The following is a 27,434-nucleotide window of genomic DNA, read 5'->3' as shown; positions in this document are numbered from 1 at the left end:
TATGGGTAACAGAAAGCGAGCTGTTTGGGGAGCACTTGAATCTCTGGCTTTTTAGCCTAGTGTACAATGTAGGACTATTCCTGCATTAGGGCTCTTGGTTGCACTCAACGGATCCCCAGTTGTAACCAGGTCAATGAAAGGTCTTCATTCAGGAAACCGAAAACTTCAGTTAGAGCTCCCCTTGAGGCATGCCTGGCTTAGCCTTTCACTTCATCTTCTTCCTTCTCAGAAAGACCTTCCCTGTTGTGGCAAAGATAAGCCCCGAACAGCGTGGGGTCCTCTTCTTCACCTCTAAAGATTAAGATGGCCATTTCTGTGCTTGGGGGTCCCCAGGCCATGCAGGGAGTATACATTTGAACTCTAAACTATGCATCAGGCAGAGTCACGGATATACTGTTTCCATAAGGCTCCAAACACATCATTCAGAACAACTCACTGTAACTAGCAAAATTTATGTTATAAATCTTACTGATATAAAAAAAAGTCATTAAGAACGATTAGGAGATGAAATAGGTAAATGCCAATTTCTCTGTCTTTCATAAGGCATTTAAACTCATAAGGCAACCTCTAGAGTATAAAACAGTATGGCCGTTGTCTAGGCAATGAGGAAAAGTTTTACTTTGCATTTTCAGTTTGTCCATACTGTTTGAACTTTTTTTTTTACTGGGTTACATAATCAAACACTTAAATAATTCTATCATCTCAAGACTGAAATAAAGGCAGCAGCTTCTTTCTGTGGATGATCTGGGATCTCTGCCTCCAGGATGGATCATTTATAGTGAGCCCAGTCTCTGACATCATGGGGCCATCTACCCCCTACCCACTGCGGGGGGGAAAGATCATGTACTGCTAACTCTCCTCCACTAAGCTTACTGATATAACTTTTTGATAATCGTTTACCAGATCTCCTTACCTTGAGGGGAAAAAACTAGCATTTACTCCGTCATTGTGCAGGAAACTTAATGCCATTTCATCTTCATACTGGCCTGTGATGTAAGCTTTGATCCCACACGTTGCAGATAAAAACTTCATGAACTTTGTGACTTTGGAGACATTGCTATGTTACTTCACTAAACCACCGGGCTTCTCACTGTCTCGAGTTCTCAGACCGTGCAACCAGAGGCCCAAAGCTGTTCCTTTGCCTTGGTAGGCAGTCTGTTCAAAGCCTGGCTGGCAGAAAGGGTTGTCACCTTGGAGCCCAGGAGCACAGCCCCTGAGGTGCATGCTGGAGCCTCCCTGAATATTCCATTCCTTCCGCTCTTGCCTCTCTGCAGCCCAGGACCGGTGAGCAGGATTGCCTGCTCACCCGGAAATAAAGTTTTCTGAATGGATCCCTTGTTTTGCAGCAAGGGGCCTCCCTGGCAGCCAGAACATCTGTCCGTGCCCTTCACGGTGAGCCTGGGCCGTGGGGCGGCCAGAAGCAATGACTGCATGCCTGGTGGCTCGGGAGACTTACCTGCAGTTTGTTGACAAATGGGACGGGCAGAGACTTCCAAAAGAGGGGGAAAGAGCACCTGCCTCCAGTTCCTGTTTTCCTGTTTCCACAGAGATGCACTGCACTTCTGCTACTGGGTCCTTGGCACCGTGAGCCTGTCATTCCCCTGGTATTTAAAATCCACACACACAAACAAACAACAAGGCCCTAGCATTTCTCCGACACCTTTTGCTCCTTTTAAGTAGAGCCCTTTATGATGGCGCCTCTGGTCCCTCCAGCCCCCCAGGGGCCCACTTTGGCACCTCCAGCTTGGCTGGCCTGCTGCGGAGAGAGGTGGGCAGGGGGGCTCCAGAGTAGGATAGACCGAAAGGGCCTCCATCACAGGAACCGGGGACCCCGGGGAAGTGACCGGCGCATTTATTTGGTTTTATATACCTATTTCACCCCCTGGGATTTTTGAATGGGCCCTTTCCAAACAGGAAAACTGAAAGATCAAAAGGGGGAGGCATTCGTACTTCCTTAAATCGGCTGTAAACAGAGGACGAAATCTGCCCCTCCCCCTCTCCTGGAACTGATCATTTCTAGTGTGAATCACAGGTATTCCCTGTGTTTAGAACCTGCCCTAAGCAGTTATTCGTCCCTCGTGATCATCATTCTGTAGTTTGTACTTCCGGGTTCTTTGTCTGAATGAGGGTGGCTCCGCTGAGAGGGCCTGGGGAAGCTCTGTGACCAAACAGCCCTTCACTAGCCACAGGCCCCAGGCAACTTGCTTCCCCTCTGGGAGCCTCATTTTCACATCTGTAAAATGGGGATAATGGCAGCTACTTCACAGCCTTGCTGGAAGGGCTAGGAAGTGGCAGGCATGCGGTAAGCGGTGTATTAGGGCCAGGTGTTCACTGAAGTGAGTATTTGAGAGCAACATAACGCTCGGGTACAATCAGTTTTCCAGAAAGCTGTCTTTGGCACTGGCTTTTCCAGAGCTTTCCAAAACGAGACCTACCTCTCCCTTCCCACCGCTTCTGGCCCCTCATTCACTCTGCTCTTCAGTTCTTCTAAGAACGCTCTACCCTCCACTCCCTTTCCACCACCCACCCAGCCTCAGTTCTCATATTCAGGAACCCCTTCAACCCCTCAGTCTGCACTGCTCATCCCCAGATGAGCAGATACTCATCTCTAGGGTTCCTAGCAGACTCACTGTCCACGCCACAGTCCTTTCTCCTCGTCATGGAATCTGACTCCTCCACTGTTAGGGGATAAGCTCCCAAAGCACAGGGGTCCTGCCTCTCTCCCAGGTACCAGGTGCAGGCTAAGAAACATGCCATGAACTCACAAGTTCTTGTCCAGTGCATAAATTTATCATCATCACATACCCTGCCAGAATGAGCAAACAAAAAATAAAGGTATTTGCCCTTATTTTATAGCTCCAACCCCTTGGCTTGACATTTGGCCCTTCATAACCTGTTCCCAAACGCCCTCAGCCCACATGCCCAGGCACTCTGCCTCTTGCCGATCCCTGCCTTTCTACCTCAGCTTTGCTGCTCTTCCTGTCTTGAAATGCCCCTCTGCCCTACCGAGATTCCACTTACCCATTGAGGTTCAAGTTCAATGCTGGCTTACCTACGAAGCCAGGTGCCCCCTCAGACAGAATTCCTCTCTCCCTCCCTTATTCCCATTGGTTTGGGACACCTCTTAAAAATGTTTTCTCTCTTTTATTTTTTGCTTATAATATGCTTATTTAGGTATAGGCTTATCCCTCCCAGCTCCACTGAAACATCTTGAGAACAGAGACTGCATTTTGCCCTCACAAGGTTATTATGAGGATTGAACAAGATCACAATGGTCAAGAAAGAACACAATGTTACTTGTGTTTAAATATGTGGTGCCTTGGTCCCCCTCCACCTGTGTGTTGCCACAAGGCCTGGTACTCAGCCAGAGACACGTATGGTTAATAATCTGCAGCACACAGACCATGAAAGAGACCCTAACTGCAAGCCGGTTCACCCAGTGCTGTCCTCACCAATGGGACAGGACGACCATTGAATGAGTGTAACCTGCCACCAAAGAAGTTTCCGGCTGTGTCTGCTTAGTCTCCGGCTTCCCCTGCTAGGCTGGGCAGGTGTGGTGCAGAACAGAGGGAGGGGCAAGTACCAAAGGCTGGGGGTGCTGGGGAGACAGAGGGGTGAAGGACAAGGGTGACGTGGGCACACCCGAGAAGGAATTGTTTGCAGGGTTTGAAGGAAAGGAGCTGTGAGAGGCAGAGAAAACAGACACGAGTAGGAAGAAGATTGTAAGCATGATCACTGAGCACTGGATTTCTCCGTCACAGGTACGAAAAGCAGTACTGGCAGAAGCAAAACGGGAAACACTCGGGCATTTAGTGACTGAGCCACGTGGGACGCTGCCCATCGTTCACTCCGTGTGTGTGAGGTTCTACGCCCGTTGCTGTGCCTGGGCCCCAGGGAGCTGGCCCCCCAGTTAGCCCGTGAGTGAGGGCCTGCCCCCAGGCTGAGAGTCGGCTCCTCTCCGTGGCAGCTTGGAGGATGTTCGAGCCCCCAGCGTCTGGCTCTCCCTGAGCCTCCAGCCCAACCCTGTGCTTGGGCCAAACCAGCCCACAGCGGATCCCCCAAATCCTGCTGCTCGGACAGACCTCCGTGCCTTTACACGTGATGTTTGTTAGTTTCCTTGACCTGAAGTTACTTACATTTCGTCTACTTTCTCTGCTAGAAGTAATTAGATGCACAGTAAAAATCGTGGGGGGGTCCTGGGGATGCAAAATCTTGAATTATGAGGGAGAATAAAATTCTGTTCAAGGGTTTAGGATTTCATCACCCTACCCTACCTGTGGATTTGGTTATTTTCTGAGTGCACACTGATTAGATTCAAAAATTCGGAAAGGTTTCAGGCAAAACCCACCTTGAAGAAATGTACCTGTTTTGAGAAAGATGCCTTTGGGGGCAGGCTTCAGGGCACAACTAGATATTCTCAGGAGACAGAAGCGTTTAGCCAGAACGAGACAGACTAGGATTCTGATGCCAGCTTTGCCATTTATTAAGCGCTGTGATATCTTGTCATGATGAGCCTTAACCTCCTCATCTGTAAAAGGGACATGGCGGTCCCTGTTCAACTTCATGTGTAATGAGGTTTAGATTAGGGTGGAACAGGATGACGAAACTAAAATGCTTTGTAATCACGAAAGCAGTGGGATGACACAGTGGAGTGGTAGTAAGGGCCAGGGGTGGAGCATGACCACCAGGGATCCAATCCTGGGTCTGCTGCCTCCAAGTTGTACCATCTTAGATAAGTTTTCGCCTCTCTGTGCCTCCGCCTCCCCATCTGCAAAATGGGGATAACGTTAGTCCTTGTTTTATAGGGTCGTTCGAGGAGCTGTCTCTTACCTGATAGGGGGTTAAAATAGCTGTTTCCTATAAAGTGCTTAGAAGAGTGCCTTACGCGGAGTAAGCACACGGTAAACATTAGTTGTTGTGGTGGCCGTTATTATGATTGCCGTTTCAGTTTTGTCATTTGGGGCCTAAAAGAAACCGAAGGAAAAGAGTGTGTAAGCTGTAGTCCCTATGAACAGGTATTTCTTGAAATCTGGTTTATGATACCTCTGGAGGCATACAAATACCCCCCAAAGTCGTTACAAAACTCCTACACACTTGAATTATGAAGGGGAATAATAATGGAGGGGCGCCTGGGTGGCTCAGTTGGTTAAGCGTTGGACTTCAGCTTAGGTCATGATCTAGTGGGTGATTGGTTCGACCCCTGCGTTGGGCTCTCTGCTGTCAGCACAGAGTCTGCTTTGGATCCTCTATCCACCACCCTCTCCCACCCCTTCCCCACTCATACTCTCTCTCAAAAATAAATAAACATAAAAAAAAAAAACCCCTCCCATACATTGTATCTTAAAAGAGAGAATCACGACCATGCTCCACATCGTGTAGGAGGAGAATAGAAAGGGAATCACAACTTAGAATATGCCCTGATCTGTGTAAGTCCTGATGAGTTCTTTGGACCCTGCAAAAGCACACTTCTTCAAACGAGAGCATAGGCTCGTGGGAAAGACTTGACTGCAGAGACCGTTCTGGCGTGTGTCTCCACTGCTGGCACGTGGAGCCTCGAATGGCCAGAGGAAGGAGTCAAGCAGATCCGATGGAACTCTGGGCTCTGCACCAATTATGTGACCCTGGGCAAGGTGACTTGACCTCTCTGATCCCGTTTCTTTATTTGCAAACTGGCCTAATAATAGCCCTCCACTATTGTTAGCTGTCAAAGTTAAAGGGGAAAGAGTATGTAGAGAACTTGGCCCTGAGCCTCGCACCTCGCAGGAGGGATCCACAACTAGCATTGGCTCTGCTGGGAATAGCCCGTGGTGGTGCTTTCCTCTTGTGACCCCGGCCCTGCCCCTCTGCCCTCTTCACTCAATGAAGGAAAACAGAAGTCAATAGAGTTCATTTGCAGAACTTAGCAGGAGGCTCTGCTAGGGGAAGGGCAGTCAATAGTTTCCAAACCCAATAGTTTCCAAACCCAAACCCAAGAGGCAAACAAATAATTGCCTTTTCCCCCCACTTCCTCAGAAGTTTTTTGCTTTCTTCCAGCTCACAGTTTAACGGCCTTTCTGGAACGAAAATATCAAGATCAAGTCCTTCCATGTTCTCTAGGAAGCACTGCTTCAGCTTCAACATCTCATTTTTTTTTTTTAACGTTTATTTATTTTTGAGACAGAGGGAGACAGAGCATGAACGGGGGAGGGTCAGAGAGAGGGAGACACAGAATCCGAAACAGGCTCCAGACTCTGAGCTGTCAGCACAGAGCCCGATGCGGGGCTCGAACTCACGGACTGCGAAATCATGACCTGAGCCGAAGTCGGCTGCTTAACCGACTGAGCCACCCAGGCGCCCCATCAACATCTCATTTTTGAGGTAGCAGCCCCTCAGATTCTCAGAGAAGGACAGAGCAGAGTGCCAGACTCTGGGTGCCCTGAAGCCCGTCTGGGGTCCAAGCTCAGCCTGTCCTGCAGCCTGGAGTGTGTGTAGGAATCAAATGACACCTCAGAGTTGGCACACAGAAGCTACTCTAACAGGACCTCAAAGGCAGCGACGCCAAAACTCACTTGCATGTGCATTGTCTTTTGCTGTTTTTTTTGTTTGTTTTTTTTTTTAATATTCTAAAGTAGAGGCAATTCTGTCTACTTGTCAATTTGTGAAGGATCCCCCCCAACCCCTGCTCTGGCCTCTCTGCTGATTAGCTCGTGGCAGAAACGACAAGAAGAACAAAGAATCCTCAGCCCGGTGTGAATTGTGGAACACTTTATTGAACACAAATGAACAGAAGTGAGGTTTCCTCTGTGGTTCATCCTAGGTGCCAGCAAGGAAGTGAAAGGGATTTTTGAGGAAACGTTTGGGGCAGAGGCAGAGGTTCAAAGGGAAATAATTCAGAGGACAAGACAAATGACAGCCTCTTCAGAAATGCTTCCGATGGTGAAAGAAATGAGGGTACCAGAGACGGGGAAGCAGAGAAAAATGGTGGAGAAGCCTGGGAGCGAGCGTTTGCCTAGAAAGCTCTCCACTGCCCAGCACACAGCATCCCAGAGTGAGCTGGAAGGAAGGGCCTCAGCTTTGGAGTTAGAGCTGAACCCTCCAGCCAACTAGTCAACCATGTGCCACTAATCGTGGGGCTTTGCACTGTTTAGCTGGCCCAAATCTTAGTTTCCTCACCCTCAACATGGGATCAATAATGCCCCCTCCTGGGCTTGTTAGGAGGATTACGTGAAATAATAAATATGAAAATCTGAGGACAACATAACAGACACACACAATCTGTGGTTCCCTATCCAAGCACCAGAAATAACTTGCTCCTATTTATGAGCTTTGCCCGGCCAACTGCCCGTAAATGCTCCCTAGAGGGATCAGGGACCTGATCCAGCTATCTTCCCCACAAGGGAGGCATCTTCGTGGGGGCATTGCCGCAGGAGGCAAACGCCTGTATACAGCTGTCTCTGCCGGACGGGGCCCGGGCTGTGAAGCCTGTCTGGGGAGGACTGCAGCTGTGCTGGGCTCAACCGTGTCTGTGAGACAAGGCCCCACGCCAGAAGCCCCCTCCCACAGAGCTCTCACCTTCTCCTCATGTTCCACACACCTCCCCTCCCATGGGCACCTTGGAGTCCTGAGGGCAGGCCCAGCTAGTAGGTGAGTCTGTGGCTTTCCAGGTTTTTGGACAGTGAGGACAAGCAGTTCCTAACTCATCCACAGCATCTGGTCCCCAGGGCAACCAAAATTACCCAAGCTATTTATAAACCATTCTTTTTTTTTCTTTCTTTTTTTTTTTTTTTTTTTTTTAACATTTATTCATTTTTGAGAGTGAGAGAGACAGAGCCATGAACGGGTGAGGGACAGAGAGAGTGGGAGACACAGAATCTGAAGCAGGCTCCAGGCTCCAGGCTCTGAGTTATCAGCCCAGAGCCAATGCAGGCCTCGAACTCACAGACCACAAGATCATGACCTGAGCTGAAGTTGGACATTTAACCAACTGAGCCACCCGGGGGGCCCCTATTTATAAACCATTCTTAATGCTCGATCTTGAAAAACTCAAAAGCCAAGAGCATTTGGGTCCCACTCTTTTCAAAACAGCAAGGAAAATAACTAGCTAAAACTTGATCAAAGGCTAGACATCCCCTTCCCCATATTACTATCTTCCCTAATCTTCCTCCCCCCACACATTAAACCACACACACACACACACGCACACACACAAATACATATACATGTGCACGAACATATACTCTCGCTACAAATGCACAGGGCAGAGTCCCTTGAAGAAAATCTTGATATACTGCCCAACACTTTCCTTTTATAAAGCACCAGCAACAAATATATGAGAAGCTGATGAAGGTTTGTAGACATAGAATGACATTTTAGCAACTGTCCCACAACCCACCATCCCTGATGACAAGATATATTTATTCTTCGGTTATAACAACACTAATGAGAAATAAAGTTATATCCCTTCTTTGTACTATAGACAAAAATAAAATGCAGGTATATTAAAGATACATATGTATGTTTTCACTCATATGTGGATCCTGAGAAACTTAACAGAGAACCATGGAGGAGGGGGAGGGGGGAAAAGTTACAGAGAGGGAGGGAGACAAACCATAAGAGACTCTTAAATACAGAGAACAAACTAAGGTTTGATGGGGCGTGGGAGAGAGGGGAAGGTGGATGATGGGCACTGAGGAGGGCACCTGTTGGGATGAGCACTCACTGGATGTTGTATGGAAACCAATTTGACAACAAATTATATTTAATATAAAAAGATACATATGTAAATAACTATGAAAATATTTGAAAAACCCATAACATTTGGATAGCCTTGGAACTGGGAAAAATTAAGCAAAAGAAAAAAAAACATAAGTCATAAAAGGGGGAGAGGTTTGACCATATAAAAATGAAAAGCTTCATAGAGCAAAAGGACACCACATTCAAAAGCATAAATATATGATACCATAAACATGGTACTATGACAAAATGATAGATAAGGAGGAAATCTTTTCAATATGTATAATGTACAAAGAACTTTCCCAAATTAATGAGAAGACAAGTAACCCAATAGAAAAAATAGCAAAGAATATTAACTGACAAGTTACAGAAGAGGAAGCAAAATGAACAAAAGTCATGTAAACTAAAAAACAACTCACCGTCTCAAATAGTAGATAGGGAAATTAAAATTAACACAACAGTGACATAGCCATTTTTTTTATCTATTAAGTGTTCAGAAGGTTAGCAACATCCAGTGGCAGTGTGGGACAGCTAGTTCTGTTGCATCGGGTTTGGGACCCCATAAATAACTACAAACTTTTATAAAAGTCTTCTAGTAGTATTTATTTAAATTTAAAATGTGCATATATTCTGATCCGGGCATCCCACTGGTGGGAAATTTCCAGGCTACGAAAAATTACCATGGATAAATATAATGGTCCGTGATGATTGCCATAGCATTTTGGGGGAGTAAAAAAGGGAAACAGCCCAAGTATTATTCAAAAGGTGACTCTTAAATTATGTTAATACCTGTGCTCTGGCACGCTGACCCTCTGATCTCCACCCTGCTCTTCACATGTGTAACTCAGAGCAAATCTGTGCTTCCATTTCCATCTATAAAATCAAGGTAATAATGACACTTACATGTCAGATTTATCTCTGTTAAATGAGAAGGAATTTACTATGTATTGCTAAGTAAAAAAAAAAAAAAAAAAGCAGTTTGCGGAACTCAAGGTATTTTTAAGTGTATGTTTGCCTCTATTTATTTGTAAATGTTTGTACCCACAAAGGAAAAAAAGTGGAAAAGTTATACATTAAACTGTGAACACATATACTGCTTTTGTTAATATGTCATTTTAAAAAAAAGAAAAATTTTAAAAAAGAGAGAGAAAGAAAAATCATCAATAGGAAAAGAAATGACAGGAAACGTTAACAGACTGTTCACTGGGAAAAAAAGTATTAATTGTTAATAACCATTTGGAGAAAAAGGTAGCCTTAAAAAAAGAAAAAAAGCCTTTTTAGTTCAAAGGTTTTGAGAACTTCCTTCACTCAAAGCCCCCTTTGGACTGCTTGTGCCACTCACATTAGCCAAGGCGAGAGTGCGTTTCACCAGCCCCCAGACAAGGCCCCCGTGAAGTAGGGATGTGTGTTTGTGTATAGGTGCAGGAGGGCTGATTTGGAGGTGGCGGGGGGGGGGGGGGGGGGGATGTGCAGAGGAAGAACAAATACCTCTGGAGGGGCTAGAGACAGACTTGAATTCTAATCCCAACACTTACACTCATCTATAGAACTAAAATAGTCTCTTACTTTTTTTGAACCAATCTCTCCATTTGAGAAAGGACTCCACGAAGGGACTCCGTGATGTTATTGTCACTGCAGGCCTGGCCCAGGCCGTGCCTGCCCCCCACCAGCCCTGCTTCAGGCCCACGCTGTGGTGCTGAGTACCCCCTACCTTCCTCCTCCTTCCTACCCGCTCGCTCATACCCCGGCATCGGGCGTGTGCAGCCTCCTGTCCCCCGCATGAAGAGAGGAGGGGCTGGCCTGTACTTCACTGTATCTTAATGAGGTCTGTCTGCCTGTGCCTTGCTATTTACCATGACGCTAATTCCTTCTGCATTTACGTGATTTTGGCTCCTGCAAAAGAAAAGGCACGGTTTTAGTCAAACACACAAGTACACACATAAGCACACAGACAAAATAAAAACAGGAATGCTATAACCCTTTACTTGATACACATCTTTCTAAATAAGAATCCAGGTGTCACGCTGGATGCTACACAAAACATGGGTTTAGTCGGCAACAGAAAGAAAGCTCCCACCACCAAAATAAGGAGAGAAGATTAATCGTGACAATTTTACTTTATGGACAAAATGCATTTAAAGTCATCGGCCCTCTAAAATACCTCGGACAGGCAGAGAAGGGGACAGCAATCTGTCTCTTCGCAAAGGCGCCGGGTTCCTGAGAAACCATGAGAAAACGAGAAAATACCTGCTTGTCTGGCTGTTAAGTGTTCCCAGTGGGAATTCCCTCGGGACTTTTCAGACAACAAAGTCACCACGCTTACTGTATTAAAAAAAATAACTACTCGCTGTTGTTCCGTGAGCTTGTCCAGGTCTTGAAAGCTCTCCTGTCCCCTCCCAGGGGCCGGGATGGGTCGTGGTCCTGGGGTGGAGCTCAAGCGCTCTGGGGCCGAGGCTCTCGCCCGCCGTTGAGGAGGTCTGTGAGCTCTCCGATGTACTTGATGGTGTACTTCAGCGTCTGGATCTTGGTGAGCGGCTGGCCCCTCTGGCTGTAGACAGGTGGCAGGTAATTCCGAAGGGTGTGCAGGGCATCGGCCAAGGTCCTCATTCGGAGCTTCTCCCTCTCGCTGGCCTTCCGTCTCCGCTGCACAGACATCCTGACTTTGGCGCCCTTCTGGGTCTTGGGGCCACCAGCGCCCTGCAGGTAAGCAGGCTGGAAGGCTAACACGTTGTAGTCCACCTCCCCCAGGCCACCGGTCCCACGGCCACCGCAGGCACCGCTGCCCCCACTGTTGGCACCTCCGTGCCCACAGGGCAGCCCAGCCACAGCTGGACGGGGAGAAGAAGCATAGGACTCCAGCGATGGAGCCGGAGACAGGCTCTGAGTGGGGGAGGCCTCATTCGACTCAAAGGGCCCTGCCCTGTCGTTCCAGTCCCAGGACGACAGCAGGCCGGGGCTGTCGGAGGGGCCCAAGCCCTCCTCGAGGCCGAGGAAGGTCTCACGCAGGTTGTCCATGCCTGGGTGACAGCTGCAGAGAGAACGGCTCCCTGGCAAGTGAGAAAGAAAGTTCTGCCGCCAGCCAGGGCAAGCTCCCTTTTATGATGGTGGGGGAGAAGTGATAAAGTGGGAAAGAGGGCCGGGTGGGGGGAGTTCAAAGGAGACACCAAGGACCAAGATGGAAAATGAACTCTTCAGGTGTCACTTTCTCCTCATTGATAATTAGCATCTTCCAGCTAAAATGTCTTTAAACAAAAAGGCCTCCAAGAGAAGAAAAAAGGAATTATCTTGTTGTAACTAAACCAATTAAGGCTGCCTAACTAGACTTAGCATTGTCCTGTGGAACTCATTAATGAGGGAGCCAAAGAAAACAAACCTGGGGCAATTTGCAGCAAGGAGGTGGTGGCCCAGAGCCCTGGTGGAGAGTCCCAGGGTGCCCCAGAGGGCCACCATCCCCATTCAGCAAGACCTCCTAGACGTTTCAGAGCAGATGGGGTATCCTGGTGGAGAAGCAGCGTGGTGTAGGGACAGGGAACCCCTCTGGGCTTGGATTCCATGGTATGTCAAATGCGGACAATTATGACTCTTACTTCAGAGGGCTTTCCAGAAGACAGCACCCAGCAGACACACAGCGAATGCCGATTTCCCTCTTGCCTTCCTCTTCAGCAAATTTTCCTGAGTTGTGCTTCCAACATGCCCACACTCAGAATGACAAAGGCCAGCAGCTTCAGGAAAGCCAGAGCCTTAATGAGCAGGAAATATCCTTCCAGAAGCTTAAAGGCCTTGCTTTAACTGAGCAGATTGGGATTCCCCACGGCAAACAGACACCAGGCAACAGAAAACTCTTTTAAGGCAGGGAGTTTGCAGAATACCTGGCATTTTGCCTTCTGAAGGTCTTTTAAAAATCCAGCGGCAGAATCACACCTTGGTTTTTGAAATGTATAGAGGAAGTGTGAAATTAACTAGGGAGCCTGTTTTCCCCACCGTGGCTCCAAATGCCACCGAATGTGTTAAGTTGGATGGTCCTGCTAGTTTGCTTCACTTCCTACACGCTCTGAGAGATAGACCCTCGGTGTTGGAAAGGGGTCTCAGATTCCCCATTTGTCCCATAAATTTAACTTATTCTCCATGTAACTAGTGCTACGAATTAGTATTAACATCAGATCAAAGCGAGTTACGTAGCAGAGTAACATTTAACATGTCCCTTAACATGATTAAGTCCCTTTGCAATTATTGAAAAGAAATGCCAATGGTCTTAATTAGAACACTTATGGTATTTTTTAATTAACTAGGCCCAGGGAAGAAAAAGCGAAAGCAGCCAATCTGTAGAAGAATGCTCTTAAATTCACCACTTACTAAAGGACCCTATTGTGAAGAATAAACACTAATGAAACATATAAGTGTGATAAATAACCTCTTCTCTCTGCCCACCGCTGCTTTCTCTTCCTTCAATTCTTATGGAAAAGCCTAGAATCTGCTAATACTATTCAAGAAACTTTATATATAACTAACCTTAATTTATTTATTTATTTATTTATTTATTTATTTCTTTGAGTCTCATTTTACAGATGAAAATGCTGAGGCTCTAAGAGGTTAAGAAACTCAGTTAAGGGGCACCTGGGTGGCTCAGTCAGTTGAATGTCTGGCTTCAGTTCAGGTCATGATCTCTTAGTCTGTGAGTTTGAGCCTCGCATCGGGCTCTGTGCTGACAGCTCAGAGCCTGGAGCTTGCTTCGGATTCTGTGTCTCCCTCTCTCTCTGCCCCTCTCTTGCTCACACTCTGTCTCTCTCTCTCTCTCCCTCTCTCTCTCTCAAAAATAAATAATAATAAAACATTAAATTTTTTTTTTTAAAAAGGAAACTCAGTTAAGATATCCCTGGTAGCAAGGGGTAAAGCCAAGAGTCCTGGTAAGACCCCAAAGTCCACTTCTTTAAAAAATTCTGTTTTCTCATTTTAGTTGTTTGTAGTAGATGCAGGTGACTTGATGGGGTTCAACGAGAAGGAGACTCTCAGTAGACCTAAGGTGGCTGTGATGGCCACTGACACACTAAGGTCTTAGCCCTTATATTCTAAACTTCACAGTTTTCCTTGTAATACTACTTCTGCTCTCAGACTCCAGAGATGTTTTTTCTTTCTATAGCTTCTTTCTAAAATTGCTTATTTCTTAAACTTCTATTTTCAGAAATTTCATTTCCTAAATGAGACAGGATCTGTCAAATAGTTGGTACATTATAGACACTTGGTAAGTGTAGGCTTTATTCCTGTTGTGACTGTCACTCATGGTCAGACTCACCAGTATCAGAATGACCTATTCTGTTCTGGCTCCTTTACCCCTGACCCCAGACCCCAGCAGTGCCGCTCCCCAAAAAAACTGTTCTTAAGCAAGAAAAGCTGCCTGGTTTCTATGTTTGTCAGTGTATACTCTCTGGTAAGAAATCAACCAGAACTAAGCTTGCATTTTCCTGCTGGTCTCCATGAAGTATCCTAGGCCCCATCTGAGGAAAATGGTTGTGCAGGATGGTAAAACACCATTAGCACTTGAAGACCGTGGCTGGGCACGCGCTAGTTAGGTGTTTTTCTACATCCGTTGACAATAAGGCAGAAAACTGGACGGTGCTAGACGGGACCCAGTAAAACCTAGTTGAGTGTGTGGTATAGTAGAAAGATGAGCCAGAGTTCATCCCCATTCGAGCACATCATTCACCTTTTCAGGGCTCTAGGATTTTACTTTGTAAAAAGAGGATAATAGTATCTGTCCTGTCTTTTCGATGAAGAGCATCTGTAAAATAAGGTGTTTGGACCAAGGGATCATTAAGCTCCCTTCCAGCTCTAAAATGCAATGAAACAAGTTACTGTGTGTGTGAGCTCGATTAAAAGCACCCACCATACCAGTGTGAAGGGACTTAGAGACAATTAAGTCCATCCTTTTATCTGCATTCTAGAGATGACAATGACTTGTTTAATGTCACATCAAAAGGCTGCGGCAGAAATGGAACAGAAAGCAAAGTTGTGTGACTCCCCAATTTTTCTTCCCTAGAAAATAATGCAGGTTAAGTGACACATACGCTTTCATATCAGTCAGACTACATAGTTCCCACATTACTGAGTTAGTAGGATAAATATCTTAAAAAAAAAATTTTTTTAACGTTTACTTATTTTGAAGGAGAGAGAGAACGTGAGCAAGGGATGGGCAGAGAGAGAGGGAGACGCAGAATCCAAAGCAGGCTCCAGGCTCCAAGCTGTCAGCACGGAGCCCGTCACGGGGCTCGAACTCATGAGTAGTGAGATCATGACCTGAGCCGAAGTCAGAAGCTTAACCGACTGAGCCACACAGGTGCCCCAGGATAAATGTCTTAATGTGCATCTAAAGGTCATTCCCTCAGCAAACATTGATAAGATATTGTGACTATGATGGTAACAAACCGAAAAGAAGTCCCCAACCCTGAGGCATGTCCCCAAGAGGCCTTGCAAAATTTCCTGGTCCTAGTTTCCAAAGAGTAATGTGGAGGTACAGATTGGCTCTCAAATACCAGGCTCATGGCAGCCTTTTGATTGTAACTCTCCCCAGTGAGCAGGACCCACAATTTGCCACACAGATTAATGAGTGAGTGTCCCAATGTCTAATTTTCACCAGGATGATCTTCTGAGGGGATGCCAGTCATATCCCTGATAACAGCAATGACAGAGGCGTGGCCAACTAGGCATTTTTCAGTAGCCTGTAGTGGAGATTGTACAGGAGACCGTAGACTTTGGAACTGGCCAGGAAGCTAGGCAGAGCCACTTCTGAGAAACTGACAAACGGGGCTCAGAGAATCAACAGGAAACAGAGGGCAACAGACTGCTCTGATGCGTGAACCTAAAACCACCCATGGTCCCATGTCACTGCTGGCCCATAAGGCACCTCTGTGCAAATTAGAAAAAAATACCTGGTTTGGGCTTCTTTCAGTTCCCACTTACCTCCTTGGCCAGGCTCATTGATGCAGGGCTCAATCTCTGCCAAGAGTGGCCCTGGGAGCCCTCGGTGATGTGTCTCCTTTGCAACATTAGCATTTTTAGTACTTCAGTGACTGTTCAGATATCGTTGGACAGATAGGTAGTGGCAGTAGTCGCAAAACTGTGTCCACTGGAGTCAGCCTGATCTTACGTTGGCTGTTGAGGAATTGTGATATTGGAGCCTTTAATGAATCTCTTTTAGCTTCAGCTTTGTCTGTACAGTTGAAATACTAGTACTCACCTCATACCAGGTGTCTACACTGTAAGCTTTGAGTATGGCAACTAATGTTGCCATAGGTGTTAAACCCTGTTCAGTGAGCTGTTGATTCCTTGAGTCAAGAGAAGTTATGGGCACCATATGTGGGACTATAAATACATCTCTCCTATCTTCTTTGGTGTCAACTCACCTCGGCTTAGAAATCAAATTTCTCACCTTCAAATGAAGCCTTTTTTTCTTTTCTTTTCTTTTTAACAAAACCAATTTAGAGTCCTTCACCAAAGAGCAGTAGTTGCCCAGAGCCAGTGATGGGAGCCATCAGCTTCCTGTGCAGTCAATAAAGGGATGTATTGCCCCTAGATCATTTGAAAACAGAGATAAAGCTGACTGTAAGTTGGCCTGTGTTTTACTGTCACATTCCAGTGCCAACTCTAAACAATGACAAAAATAAAACAAGCACTCCTAGCTGAGACGGAGCACTCCCACCACCGACCTCTCCTTGGTAACCACTGCCAAAGAGAACTTTAAACTTTGCTCAGAAGTTTGGAACTGTGACCCAAGGTGCCCCAATCCTAGTCCTAGTTTTGACCCTGCTTTACTACGGAATGTTGAGTGAGTCACTCACCCTTTACGCGCTGCGGTTTCCTCCCAGGAAAGTTAGGGTCAACCTGTATACTGTGTTGTAAGAAGCTAAAAAGATTTAAAGCTGAAGCTTGCCATTGGGGAAGTGGAAAGGGCTATAAGAATATGTTAAGATGTTTTCAAGATTAATAAAAGTTACTACGGTCACCCATGAAGTCATCCACTCTGAACCTGGCAATTTTGCCATGCCACATAACACTAAGTGAATCACCATGGAAGCTGGCTTTTTAAAGTCTATCTTGTGAGAAGTAGCGCTGTCCCCAGATCTTCAGGAAACATCGAGATGGAAGGTCTATTCCCCTTATGGCTTCCTAGACCCCTGTACCACGTAAGGCAGTTTGGATGGACCGTTTACTCAAGACCAAGGGAGGGCTCAAGTGGATTTCAACTTCTCATGATGTTGCAGAAAGTCCTTCAATAGATCTGTAAACTGAAAATACTAATCCTGGAGTCTAATTAAAATGAAAGCTTCTTTGTTGAATTCTTACCAGGTACTGAGAATTACACCTGTTTCTTTTACATCTATTAGGTCATCTTAATTTTTCCACACTCTGTATGGTAGAGGTTATAATCCACCATACTTAAAGCTTACAATGTAGAGACCTGGTAAAAGTGTGTTCTCTATGAGCTAAGTATTAGTATTTCAATAGTACAGACCAAGCTGAAGCTAAGAGAGATTCATTAACGGGTCTAAGATCACGACTACTCACATGCTAAACATGAGGAACCCCGTGTTCAGAAAGGGACCCAGCGGACACAGCAAGAGGACATAAAAGCAGGGTAGGTACTACTTAAGTCTGTATGAATGCCACATCCAGGCTCCTTCCACAGTAGACTCTGGCCCCCAGAAGCAATGTCACCCATGGAGTGTAATCACTGAGAAAATCTGCAAGATGCGGAGCTTGGTTCAAATCCCACCTCCTCTAAGAAGCCTTCCCTGCTTGCCTCAGCCCTCAGAATTTCTTCCTTCTCTGATTGACAGTCCACAGCTTTGACCCCACTCATTTGACACTAATATATACTGCCTGATGTTCTGGTTTACTATCCACATTAGTCTGACTTGCTTTCCCAATTATGTTGCAAGTCCCTTGAAGGTATGGATGATTATTTTGCTGGGCCACAACATGGTGGGTGGAGTTAAGAAGGTGACCGTCAATTAGCCTATTTGTTTGTTTGTTTGTTTGTTGGTTTGTTTGTTTTTTGGTACATGTTGAGGGCCAAGCCCTGTGCTGGGTGCTGAGAACAGAAAATTAAATTAAGAAGCTTTTGTCTTCATGTTGCTTAGAGTATTGAGGGTGGAGATAGAGAAGTAAAAATACTGATAAAACAATGTATAAATGCTGTGATAAATTTAACCATAGGGCACAGGCATGACTGTATGTGACAGCCCCCAGGAATCCTCTGTAATGTGTCCCCATCACAAATGAGCACTTTCAGTGCTTCACCAAACACTGGTGGGTGGATAGGAAGTGATTACTGGCCAGAGGAGAGCCACTAGAGGCAGACTAAACCTGAGTCAAATCTTATAAATATTCACACATAGATGAGGGGCACAGAGAAGAATCGGGAGGACTTTCTGAAAGACGTGATTTCTACAGCCTTGCTTTGCTTTTTAAGTAACACTCCTTCGCGTTCTTAAAAGCATGTTCCTTTAAAAGCAGACCTGTTTTAGCAAGATGAAAGGTTAGGGGAGCTCCTTCTAGACACTGCTTGAAGGTTAGATGTAGCATGAACTGTGCAGGAAACCACTAACTCAGTGCCCACAGGGGGGCCAGTGGAGGCTGAGGTTGGAGAAGTAAGTCTTGTCCCTAAGGGTAAGGCACTTGGACCATAGCTGGCAGGTGACAAGGAGCTTCTAGTCCTCGTCATTAGGTTGAAGTGGAGGCAGAGTGGGCCAGCCCAGCCTGGGGCCACCATACCAGCTGCTGGTGGAGATCATGCATAGAGGCCATGGCTGCACGTGGTATTGTTCTAGTTGCTTAATGTAGATTAACTCACATCAGTCCTCACAGGAACCGTACAAAGTAGGTGCCAGAAGCAGCCCTCATCCTGTTTTACTAATAAGAAATTGAGGCAGAGAGGGGTTCAGCAACTTGCCCAAGGCCCCACACCTAATGACTGGTAACCCCAGGATGCGAACCTAGGCATGCCGCCCGCGGTCCAGGCTTTTAACCTCTGGCTAAAAGAACTGAGAACACCTGCAGGCATCAGTGTGATGGTCTCTGTAGGGCTCTTGAAGCCAGAACTCAAGCTTGAACCTCAGCTCAATAAGTAAGAGAAGACTGACTGGTTGGTGCCGTTCAGTCATGTAGCCAGGGTATTCAGAGCACTGGAGATCGGCCCCGGGTCCTAGGCATTGTGGGGGCTGAGAAGATTCAGTAGGTTTAGACTTTCTGTCTTCATTCCTAAATTAAGCACCCATGGAACTCTTTTCTGTCCCAGTGAGTCTCATTCTGGTAGTCTAAGGGGGGGTGTCGTGTACGTGTATGTGTGACCTGGAGAGATACCCCTTTCTTGGCCAGACCCAGGGATGATAAGAATAATAAATGTATTTAGTACTAAATGCCTTGTATGACTTATTTAATTTAAATCTTACAAAAATCCTCTCAAGCAAGTACTATTTTTGTTCCATTTTACATAAGAAAAAAACAGAGGCTTAGAGAAGTTGAGAGGTTGCCCCAAACCATGAGATTAAAATGTGGAGGAGACACGATCTAGTCCCGGGTGGTCTGACTCCAGAGCATCAGGCTCGAGGGGGTGATTTTACACCATGAGGGAAGACATGGGTGAGGGAGGGGTTTGGACTGGGCCCTTGTCACATGTTGTAAGGATTGCAGCTGTTTTACAACTTTGGGTTTATAGTTCTAAAATAGAAGGCATCTGTCTCTCCCTACCACTTCCCGGTACTTTCCCTGGCCTTGCACCATGCAATAATTTTTATCAAACAACAAGTAAGGCTGATATTTAAGCATATTATCCTATAATTAAAATTTTAGAGAGAATGTCTTATTATTTTGTAAATAAAACTTTTCCGTTTTAATGTTGATAATAACAGTGCTAATGCTTTCCTTTTTTTATTTTTTAAAAAAAATGTTTATTTATTTTGAGGGAGGCGTGGACAGAGAGAGAGGGAGACAGAATCCCAAGCAGGTTCCGCTCTCTCAAAGCAGAACTCAACGTGGGGCTTGAACTCATGAACTGATCATGACCTGAGCCGAAATTAAGAGTCGGACGCTGAACCGACTGAGCCAGCCAGGTGCCCCTAATGCTTTCCTTTTTTGACTACTTACAGCACCGAGTCTGTGCTAGGCTGAAGATGAGAGCCTGGCACACATCATCCCATACAATCCTCGACAGTCCAGCGAGGTAGGCGTCGCCCTCAGCTTACAAGAGAGGAAGCCAAACTTAGACGCCAAGGACCTGGCCCAAGGTCAGCGGACGCAGCTTCTCTTTGCAAGGCCACACCTTCACCCGACAACTCTGTGGCTGGCGCACCCTGGGTCAGCTGTGGTAACGCACCCAGTCTCCTGCCTCCAGCTCTGTGCTCAGCACAGGACACTCAGAGTGCCCTAGTTCTGACAGCTGTCCTTAGCCTTTGGGCGTCCTGCCTGCTCTGGGCTCCATGTACTCCCCTGACCTCTGTATATTCGTCCGTCCAGCCACAGCAACAGCCACAGCCACAGCCACACAGGTCCCCACTGGCCAGCGCAGCCCACCCCCAGACCTTCCTAGTAGGCAAGCGATGGGCCTAACCTTTGAAAACCATCAGGGCTAAGTTAAGAACCTGGATCTTTTCAACTCTTCACACAATCTTGGCACACAGCTGACGCTCAACAATAACAAAACAGATAATTCTTGTGAGACAAAAGGAATATGGCGTGTGTATGTACACGTGTGTGTGTGCGTCTGTCTCTGTGTGTCAGTCTGTGTGTGTCTGTGTGTGTGTTAAAACACCTAAGTGCTATTGGATATCTTCTTATGTCCTTGAGCTAGTAAAGAGAAATAAAAGTAGCAATTTCCTACGCAGCCCCTGTGTTGTCAAGCTTGTGAGAGTTTTAGCAAAGGCAGCCTGAGGTGCTTGGGAGAATTACTTTCCTGTCACTGCCATTACTTTCACTACAAACCAGGGAAATAATAAGCATTTTTGGCTCTCCTGGTTTGAGTTTGAAGCTCATTGTAAAGCCAAAAAAACCCCAATATTTTGGCCTAACTAATCATAAAGCATTACACAAATGAACAAATAGATTATTTTCCCAGGCTGAGTATTTGACAAGGACAAGATATCAGGAAAAAAATAGAAACAAAATAATTTGGCTTATGTCATGGGAGAGATGAGAGACAGAAGATAGATGTGCTGAATTCCAGAAATCCCTTATTTGCAAATGACATATCAGATAAAGGGTTACTATCCAAAATCTATAAAGAACTTATCAAACTCAACACCCAAAAAACAAATAATCCAGTGAAGAAATGGGCAAAAGACATGAATAGACACTTCTCCATAGAAGACATCGCAAACACACATGAAAAAATGCTCAACATCGCTCATCATCAGGGAAATACAAATCAAAACCATAATGAGATACCACCTCACGCCTGTCAGAATGGCTAACATTAACAACTCAGGCAACAACAGATGTTGGTGAGGATGTGGAGAAAGAGGAACCCTTTTGCACTGATGGTGGGAATGCAAACTGGTGCAGCCACGCTGGGAAACAGTATGGAGGTTCCTCAGAAAACTAAAAATAGAACTATCCTACAACCCAGCAATTGCATTTCTAGGCATTTATCCAAGGGATACAGGTGTGCCGTTTTAAAGGGGCACATGCACCCAACATTTATAGCAGCGCTATCAACAAAAAGCAAAGTATGGAAAGAGCCCAAATGTCCATCGATGGATGAATGGATAAAGAAGATGTGGTGTGTGCGTGTGTGTGTGTGTGTGTGTGTGTGTATACATACACACATACATACATATGTATACATACATACATACAATGGAGTATTACTTGGCAATCAAAAAGAATGAAATCTTGCCATTTGCAACTACATGGATGGAAGTAAAGGGTACTATGCTGAGTGAAATTGGTGAGTCAGAGAAGGACAAATATCATACGACTTCACTCATGAGGAATTTAAGAAGCAAAACAGATGATCACAAGGGAAGGGAAGCAAAAATAATATAAAAACAGGAAGGGGGACAAAACATAAGAGACTCTTAAATATAGAGAACAGAGGATTGCTGGAGGGGTTGTGGGAGGGGGGATGAGCTAAGTGGGCAAGGGGCATTAAGGAATCTACCCCTGAAATCACTGTTGGACTATATGCTAACTTGGATGTAAATTAAAAAAAAATTTTTTAATTAAGCTTTTAAATGACTAAATAAATAAATAAAAATCAACTCCAGAAGTCCTTTAGAACAGAAAGATAAAACCCTTGTGTACTTCTTAAGCCATTCCTGAGGAGGATTCCCTGACCAGAAATTAAGTTTATCTCCACCCCCTTGCTAAGCCAGGTCATGAAGAACAACAGAATCCTCCCTCCCAAGAATTTGTAAGGCTTCCTTTCTCCTCCAGCATTCAAACAACCTGACCTCAAGATCCTAACTCATCAACCAACTTTATAGCCAAGTGCTGTGTGAATTTTCTTTGCAAAATCAGTGTAGATGGAAGCCAAGGTTGTGTGGCTTTGTCTCAGAAAGAATCCACTCCAAGTACCCATGTCCCTGTGGGGTCCCTAAACTTCTTTCTCTTTTGAAAATACGACTAAGTATGTTCATCTGGGGGGGGAAAAGCCAGCCACCATGTCTGCACAAAATGGGCATGTAGGTGGAAGACAGGAGGGTTGTAGAGAGACATATGGGTGGAGAATCATCAGAACAGAGGAAAAGGGTAGTAAAAAGAGGAAGTGAAACTAATTCTCCCTTGAGAGCAATGGGCAGGATGTGTTGATTAATCCTTAGTGCAAGGGAATATGAGCAGTTCACCTTGGTTCAAAAATCTCATGTCAACATTTAGCCCCAAATAGCTCGGGTTTTCCTCACAGACCAGAAAGGGGAAGCAGCTTTGAGTGCTTCTCCACTGATTCTTCAGCAACTGGCTAGCAAGATTCAAAAAAAAAAAAAAAAAAAAATCTCATGTGTTACATTTACACCTACTCCCCTTTTAAGTTGGATTTTTTATTACCGCTGGTACTTGGGGTGGCGTTTTAATACCCATGTCAAAAAAGTTGAAAGCAATTTGCACTGAGGTTGTTCTCTAAGGATTTGCCTCTGTTCTTACCAGCCTGAAGAGCAAAAGAAGTGTGAAATTACTTCCTCAGTCCTCTCCAATGCCAGAAATTAAGATGCCAGAAGTCCTGGTATTAAAATGAATACTAAACATGTTTTTTAGGAAAATATCTGCCTAATGACCCTGCTTATTTTCAGAAACATTGGCCTCTCCTTTGGACCATTTTTTAATCCAGATTTCCTTACTTACAAGTAGACTGGCAGCTAAAAAGCAGATACAAGGCAAAGAATAAAGTAGGGAAAATATTTCTCATAAATATGAGGATCAAAGGAGTATTGTTCTGGAAAACTCATCCTGATAAGAAAAACACAAGCTTGCCATTGGGGAAATGAACAAGGGAGTGAATAAACAACTCACCAAAGAAGTACAAGGGGCTAATAAACAGAAAAGTTCACCTCAATAGTAATCAAAGATATGTAAATGGAAACAACAAGGAGAGGCCATTTTGCACCTTCCAAATTGGCAAAGTTGGCAAAAGGGTGAAAAAGTAGTCCTGTCCACACACTGCTTGTGGAAGAGTAAACTGGCTAGATTTTTAAGAAATATTTTAAAATATCCAGAATGCATTAAAAAATTTTTTTAAATGTTTATTTACTTCTGAGAGACAGAAAGAGACAGAGCATGAGCAGGGTAGGGGCAGAAAGAGAGGGAGACAGAATCTGAAGCAGGCTCCAGGCTCTGAGCTGTCAGTACAGAGCCCGATCTGGGGCTCGAACCCATGAAACACGGGATCATGACCTGAGCCAAAGTTGCATGCTTAACCGACTGAGCCACCCAGGTGTCCCTAGAATGCATTTTAGATTTAAAACTACCTTTGGCATATGAACTTTATTCTATAGAACCAAAGTCACAGTCAAATATTTATAAAAAAGAATATTTATCATAATATTATGATAGTAAAAAATTAAAAACAACTTTGAAATCTAACAACAAAGGAGGGATATATAAATTATGCCCTCTCTGTATGATGGAATACTACATAGTTAACAAAAATCAGATTTGCAAGGAACACACAACAGAGGAGATATAATCTAATCGTAGAGTTTTTAAGCAGGGCATATAAAATTAATACTTTGATTCAATTAAAATGTTTGCATATAAAAATGACTAAGTGTTTGAGTGGTTGTTTCTGGTAAGAGGAATTGAGGGTATTTTTCTTTATTCACCTTACTTGCTTCGTTGTCTAATGGTTTGAAGCATGGTTTGAAGCAAAGACTGTCAGCCAGTGTTCCTAGGTTCAAATCTTGACCCTTCTCCTTTTACAACTATGCGATCATAAGCAGGTAACTGAATCTCTCTGTGTCTCAGTTTCTCTGTTTGTGATATGGGGATGATAACAGTACACATTTCACAGGATTGTTGTGGAGATTAATACATGTAGAGAAATGGCATGATACCTGGCCTTGGATATAGACTCAGGAACCACAGTTGCCCTCAAGTTGAATCAAAGCATCTGGGTAGCACATTTACTCAAAAATGAAGAAAGGACAAAGGAGGAAGGCAGGGGAATTACTCTTGTAAAGATAATAGGACGCTGGCGAGTCGGATACAGTAAGCATTGCCAAGTCCTTGTTGGAGCTCTATGTTCAGTATACATGTCATAGAGTTCACATGCACACATTCCCACACTTGCATGATGACAAGATCACCTAGGGAAAGAGGAAGATTTATTTTCAAAAGGAAGATTCCCAGGTCCCTCTCCTGGAGATTCTGATTTGATAAGTCTAGGCTGAGCCCAGCCAATTTCTTTTTTTAATAATCAGGGAAGTCACAAGCCGCTGATTTGGACGGACAAAAGACCTCCAGAGGGTTGAAAGCTACTGAGTCTGGCACCAGGAAACCAAGGGCATGTCCAGTGCTGGTCTCTTTGTCTAGAGTGTTAAATAGACATAAAGTATGGGACACAGGGAGCAGGACTGGATGATGTCTAGCCCTTTAAGACTCCTTGACTTTTTCATGCTATTAAAAGCTTTCCTGATAACTTGTCTGTCTGACATTTAAGGCTGGTTAGGATGTTCTGGCCCATCCTGACCCTTTGAACTTTACGTCCCCCTGGTCCTCGGGCACATTCTCTACCCCACTCCAGGATGGCTCTACACTGTCCCTAGACCACAGTTTCTTTTCTTGACTTTTTCCTGGGTGTGTCTCACATTCAAAGGCCCTCTCCCTCCCTTAACCTAATTCTCTTAATCCCTTTAAGCCCAGTATAAGTGTCTCCTCCAAAAACCTTTGTGTCCTGTCCACCCCTCAGTGACCATTTATACAGACAGCCCAGTTCCGAAGGTTACCATGCTGTCCTGCATTGCTCAGTAACTTCTTTCACTTGTCAAACTCAGGAACAAGGGCCTTGATCATAACTAATACACGAATATTGCTTTATAGCATGTAAATGGTTTTCCTGTTTATATCTCTGGAGCTTTACAACAACCACATGAGGTAGATAGTGTTATCATTTCCATCGGAGAGTTGAGTAAACTTATGTTTAAGGAGGCTTTCTCACTTGCCTATGGCAAAACTATCTGTAAATGACAGAATTACAAGACTGTACCACTGGTAAAAGGAAGAGGGATTCCCCCATATGAATATTTCCAATGTGGAGGGTTAATGAATGGCCCTCTTTGTTGTCCAGAGCAGGGGAGGCCAAGCCCCAAGGCTTTAAAGAACAGCTGCATCTCGGGGCTGAGCCTGTGCCATCCACAGACTCAAATGGCAGGCTCATTATTGCAGCTGTTGCCGGCTTTAGGGAGCCACACAGCTGTTACCAGGAGATGGGCTCGAAGAGAACGGGGAAATAGAGCCCTGCGACAATAACTGTGCCTATGTGTGTGTGTGCATAGCGTTGTCCCTTCTCACAGCTCAAAAATGTTCTAAAGATGTCATGTCATTATTCCTTACAGGAACACCGGGTTCGGCAAGTACAAGTGAGAAAGCCGTCAGAATGAAGGTAAGTGTCTTAAACTAGCCTTTCCTGGACATTCTGCAAAATGAAAAGTAGAGTCTTTGCGGGCTGTGCAACCTTCTTAATCATCAGCATTTGTGATAAGCCCTGCAGAAGAATGTTCTTGGCAGAGCTGAGGAGCCCTAGTAGTGTCTGTGCTGAAGAACAGACAATGGATTTGGAGATAAATGTCCAGCTCCCCTCCCCTCCCATGCCTTCCCCATGACACCAGCTGTTGACATCTTATGGATCTTAGCATCTTTTTTTGATGCTGAAGAGACCGTGCCTGCTGATGAGCCCATATTCTGTTTTCTCTTATTACCCATCTTACTTGTCCCTAAAGCTTCCCTATTCCTTCCCCACATTTCCCTTTCCTCCAGGCTGGACCTCCCCTTCTCACTCTTCCTTGGAAAACAGGCCTCTTTTCCCACTGCTAGGACTTGGCCAGTGTAGGTTTTCTGCCTCGGGCAAGTGGTGCCACCCCACTTCCTATCCAAACCCTACGTGTTCTTTCTGGTCTATTCTGAATACTAGCCACCACCTTAGTGGCCACTATCGCACCCATCGTGTGTGCCATGCAGGCCAATACAAGGTGTGGTAAATGGATCTGTGCCCCACAAATGCCATCATTTTCCTTCTTTTCTTGCACCAGGCCCCTTCCAACCCTCTCTGATCTACAGCACTGCTTCTCTAAGTGTGACCCAAAAACCACCTGACTCAGAATGTAGGCAGATAAGGTCCAACAATTTGTTTTTATAACAGACTCTTCAGATGAGTCCTCTTAAGAAAGCTGGATTTGGGAATGATTGGTCTAGCGGTTTGCAATCCCCATGGTTACCTACCTGGAGTCTGATCCAGTACAGAACATCCCAAGGTATTTCCCTTGTCAATGCTTGTCGGCCTCGTTTGGCCCACCCTCTCTCATTTCTGCGGGAGTGCAGCCTTGCAGGCTTCCTGTGAGCTGTGCACAGTCTCTCAATGCCATTCTTCCTGGGCCAGAATAGCAACAGCCTCCTTCACAGGGTATCACCAAGCTGGTTTTGCTCTCACAAACTCGCTTCCAGATTGGTTAATGCATCCAGCCTGCAACACACATTTTCTAAGTATTCTATCTATGATGTACCAGAAACCTCCCTATATTCTGGAGACATACCAGGAACCAGATGAGGTCCCTGTACCAGGGTGCTCATTTTCTAGAACAGACATCTATCTGCAGGGTACTAGAGGTCAGGAATGGGCTTCAGGATGTCAAATGCAGTGCACAGCAATGACCGTGTATGTGTCTGGGTATATTTTACTGGTAAGGAGGTCTATAGATTTCATAACGTTTTAAAAGTTTTGCGTAACTCAAAAAGGCTAAGTAGCTACCAGATGGATGGATAATGATGAGAGTACTTCTAAATAGAGAAAATGTCATCACCGGCAAGCTAACAAAATGATGCCAAATTGGGATCTTTAGTAACCCTGTCATTAACAGGTCAACTATTTACTCCAGAGTGGGTGATATCAAGATGCAGAAAAATTTCCTTAGGTATCAAGGCCCTGGAGGTAAAACTAAATGCCACAGTCTATCCTCCTGGTAGTTATATGTGGGTATATCTCATTTCTGAGGAGAATGAGGTTGGTATTGATGATCAAGAAAAAA

General features: G+C 45.2%; 1 protein-coding gene across 1 annotated transcript; it reads right to left on the bottom strand.

Moving 5' to 3' along the window:
• Positions 1–11,145: 11,145 nt before the first annotated feature.
• MSGN1 (mesogenin 1) lies at positions 11,146–11,727 on the bottom strand. Its single transcript, XM_025927429.2, has one exon. It carries the CDS (start codon positions 11,725–11,727, stop codon positions 11,146–11,148), a length of 582 nt encoding a protein of 193 aa, XP_025783214.2.
• Between the last annotated feature and the right edge of the window lie 15,707 nt (positions 11,728–27,434).

This window comes from Puma concolor, chromosome A3, assembly GCF_028749965.1.
Source record: "Puma concolor isolate L17-30 chromosome A3, mPumCon1.1.hap2, whole genome shotgun sequence".
Lineage (NCBI taxonomy): Eukaryota > Metazoa > Chordata > Mammalia > Carnivora > Felidae > Puma > Puma concolor.
The sequence above is the reverse complement of the archived record's forward strand: the minus strand, read 5'-3'. Positions and strand labels throughout refer to the sequence as shown.

Coding starts and splice junctions, on each gene's coding strand:
- MSGN1 (XM_025927429.2), bottom strand. CDS start 11,727: ATGGACAACCTGCGTGAGACCTTCCTCGGCCTCGAGGAGGGCTTGGGC.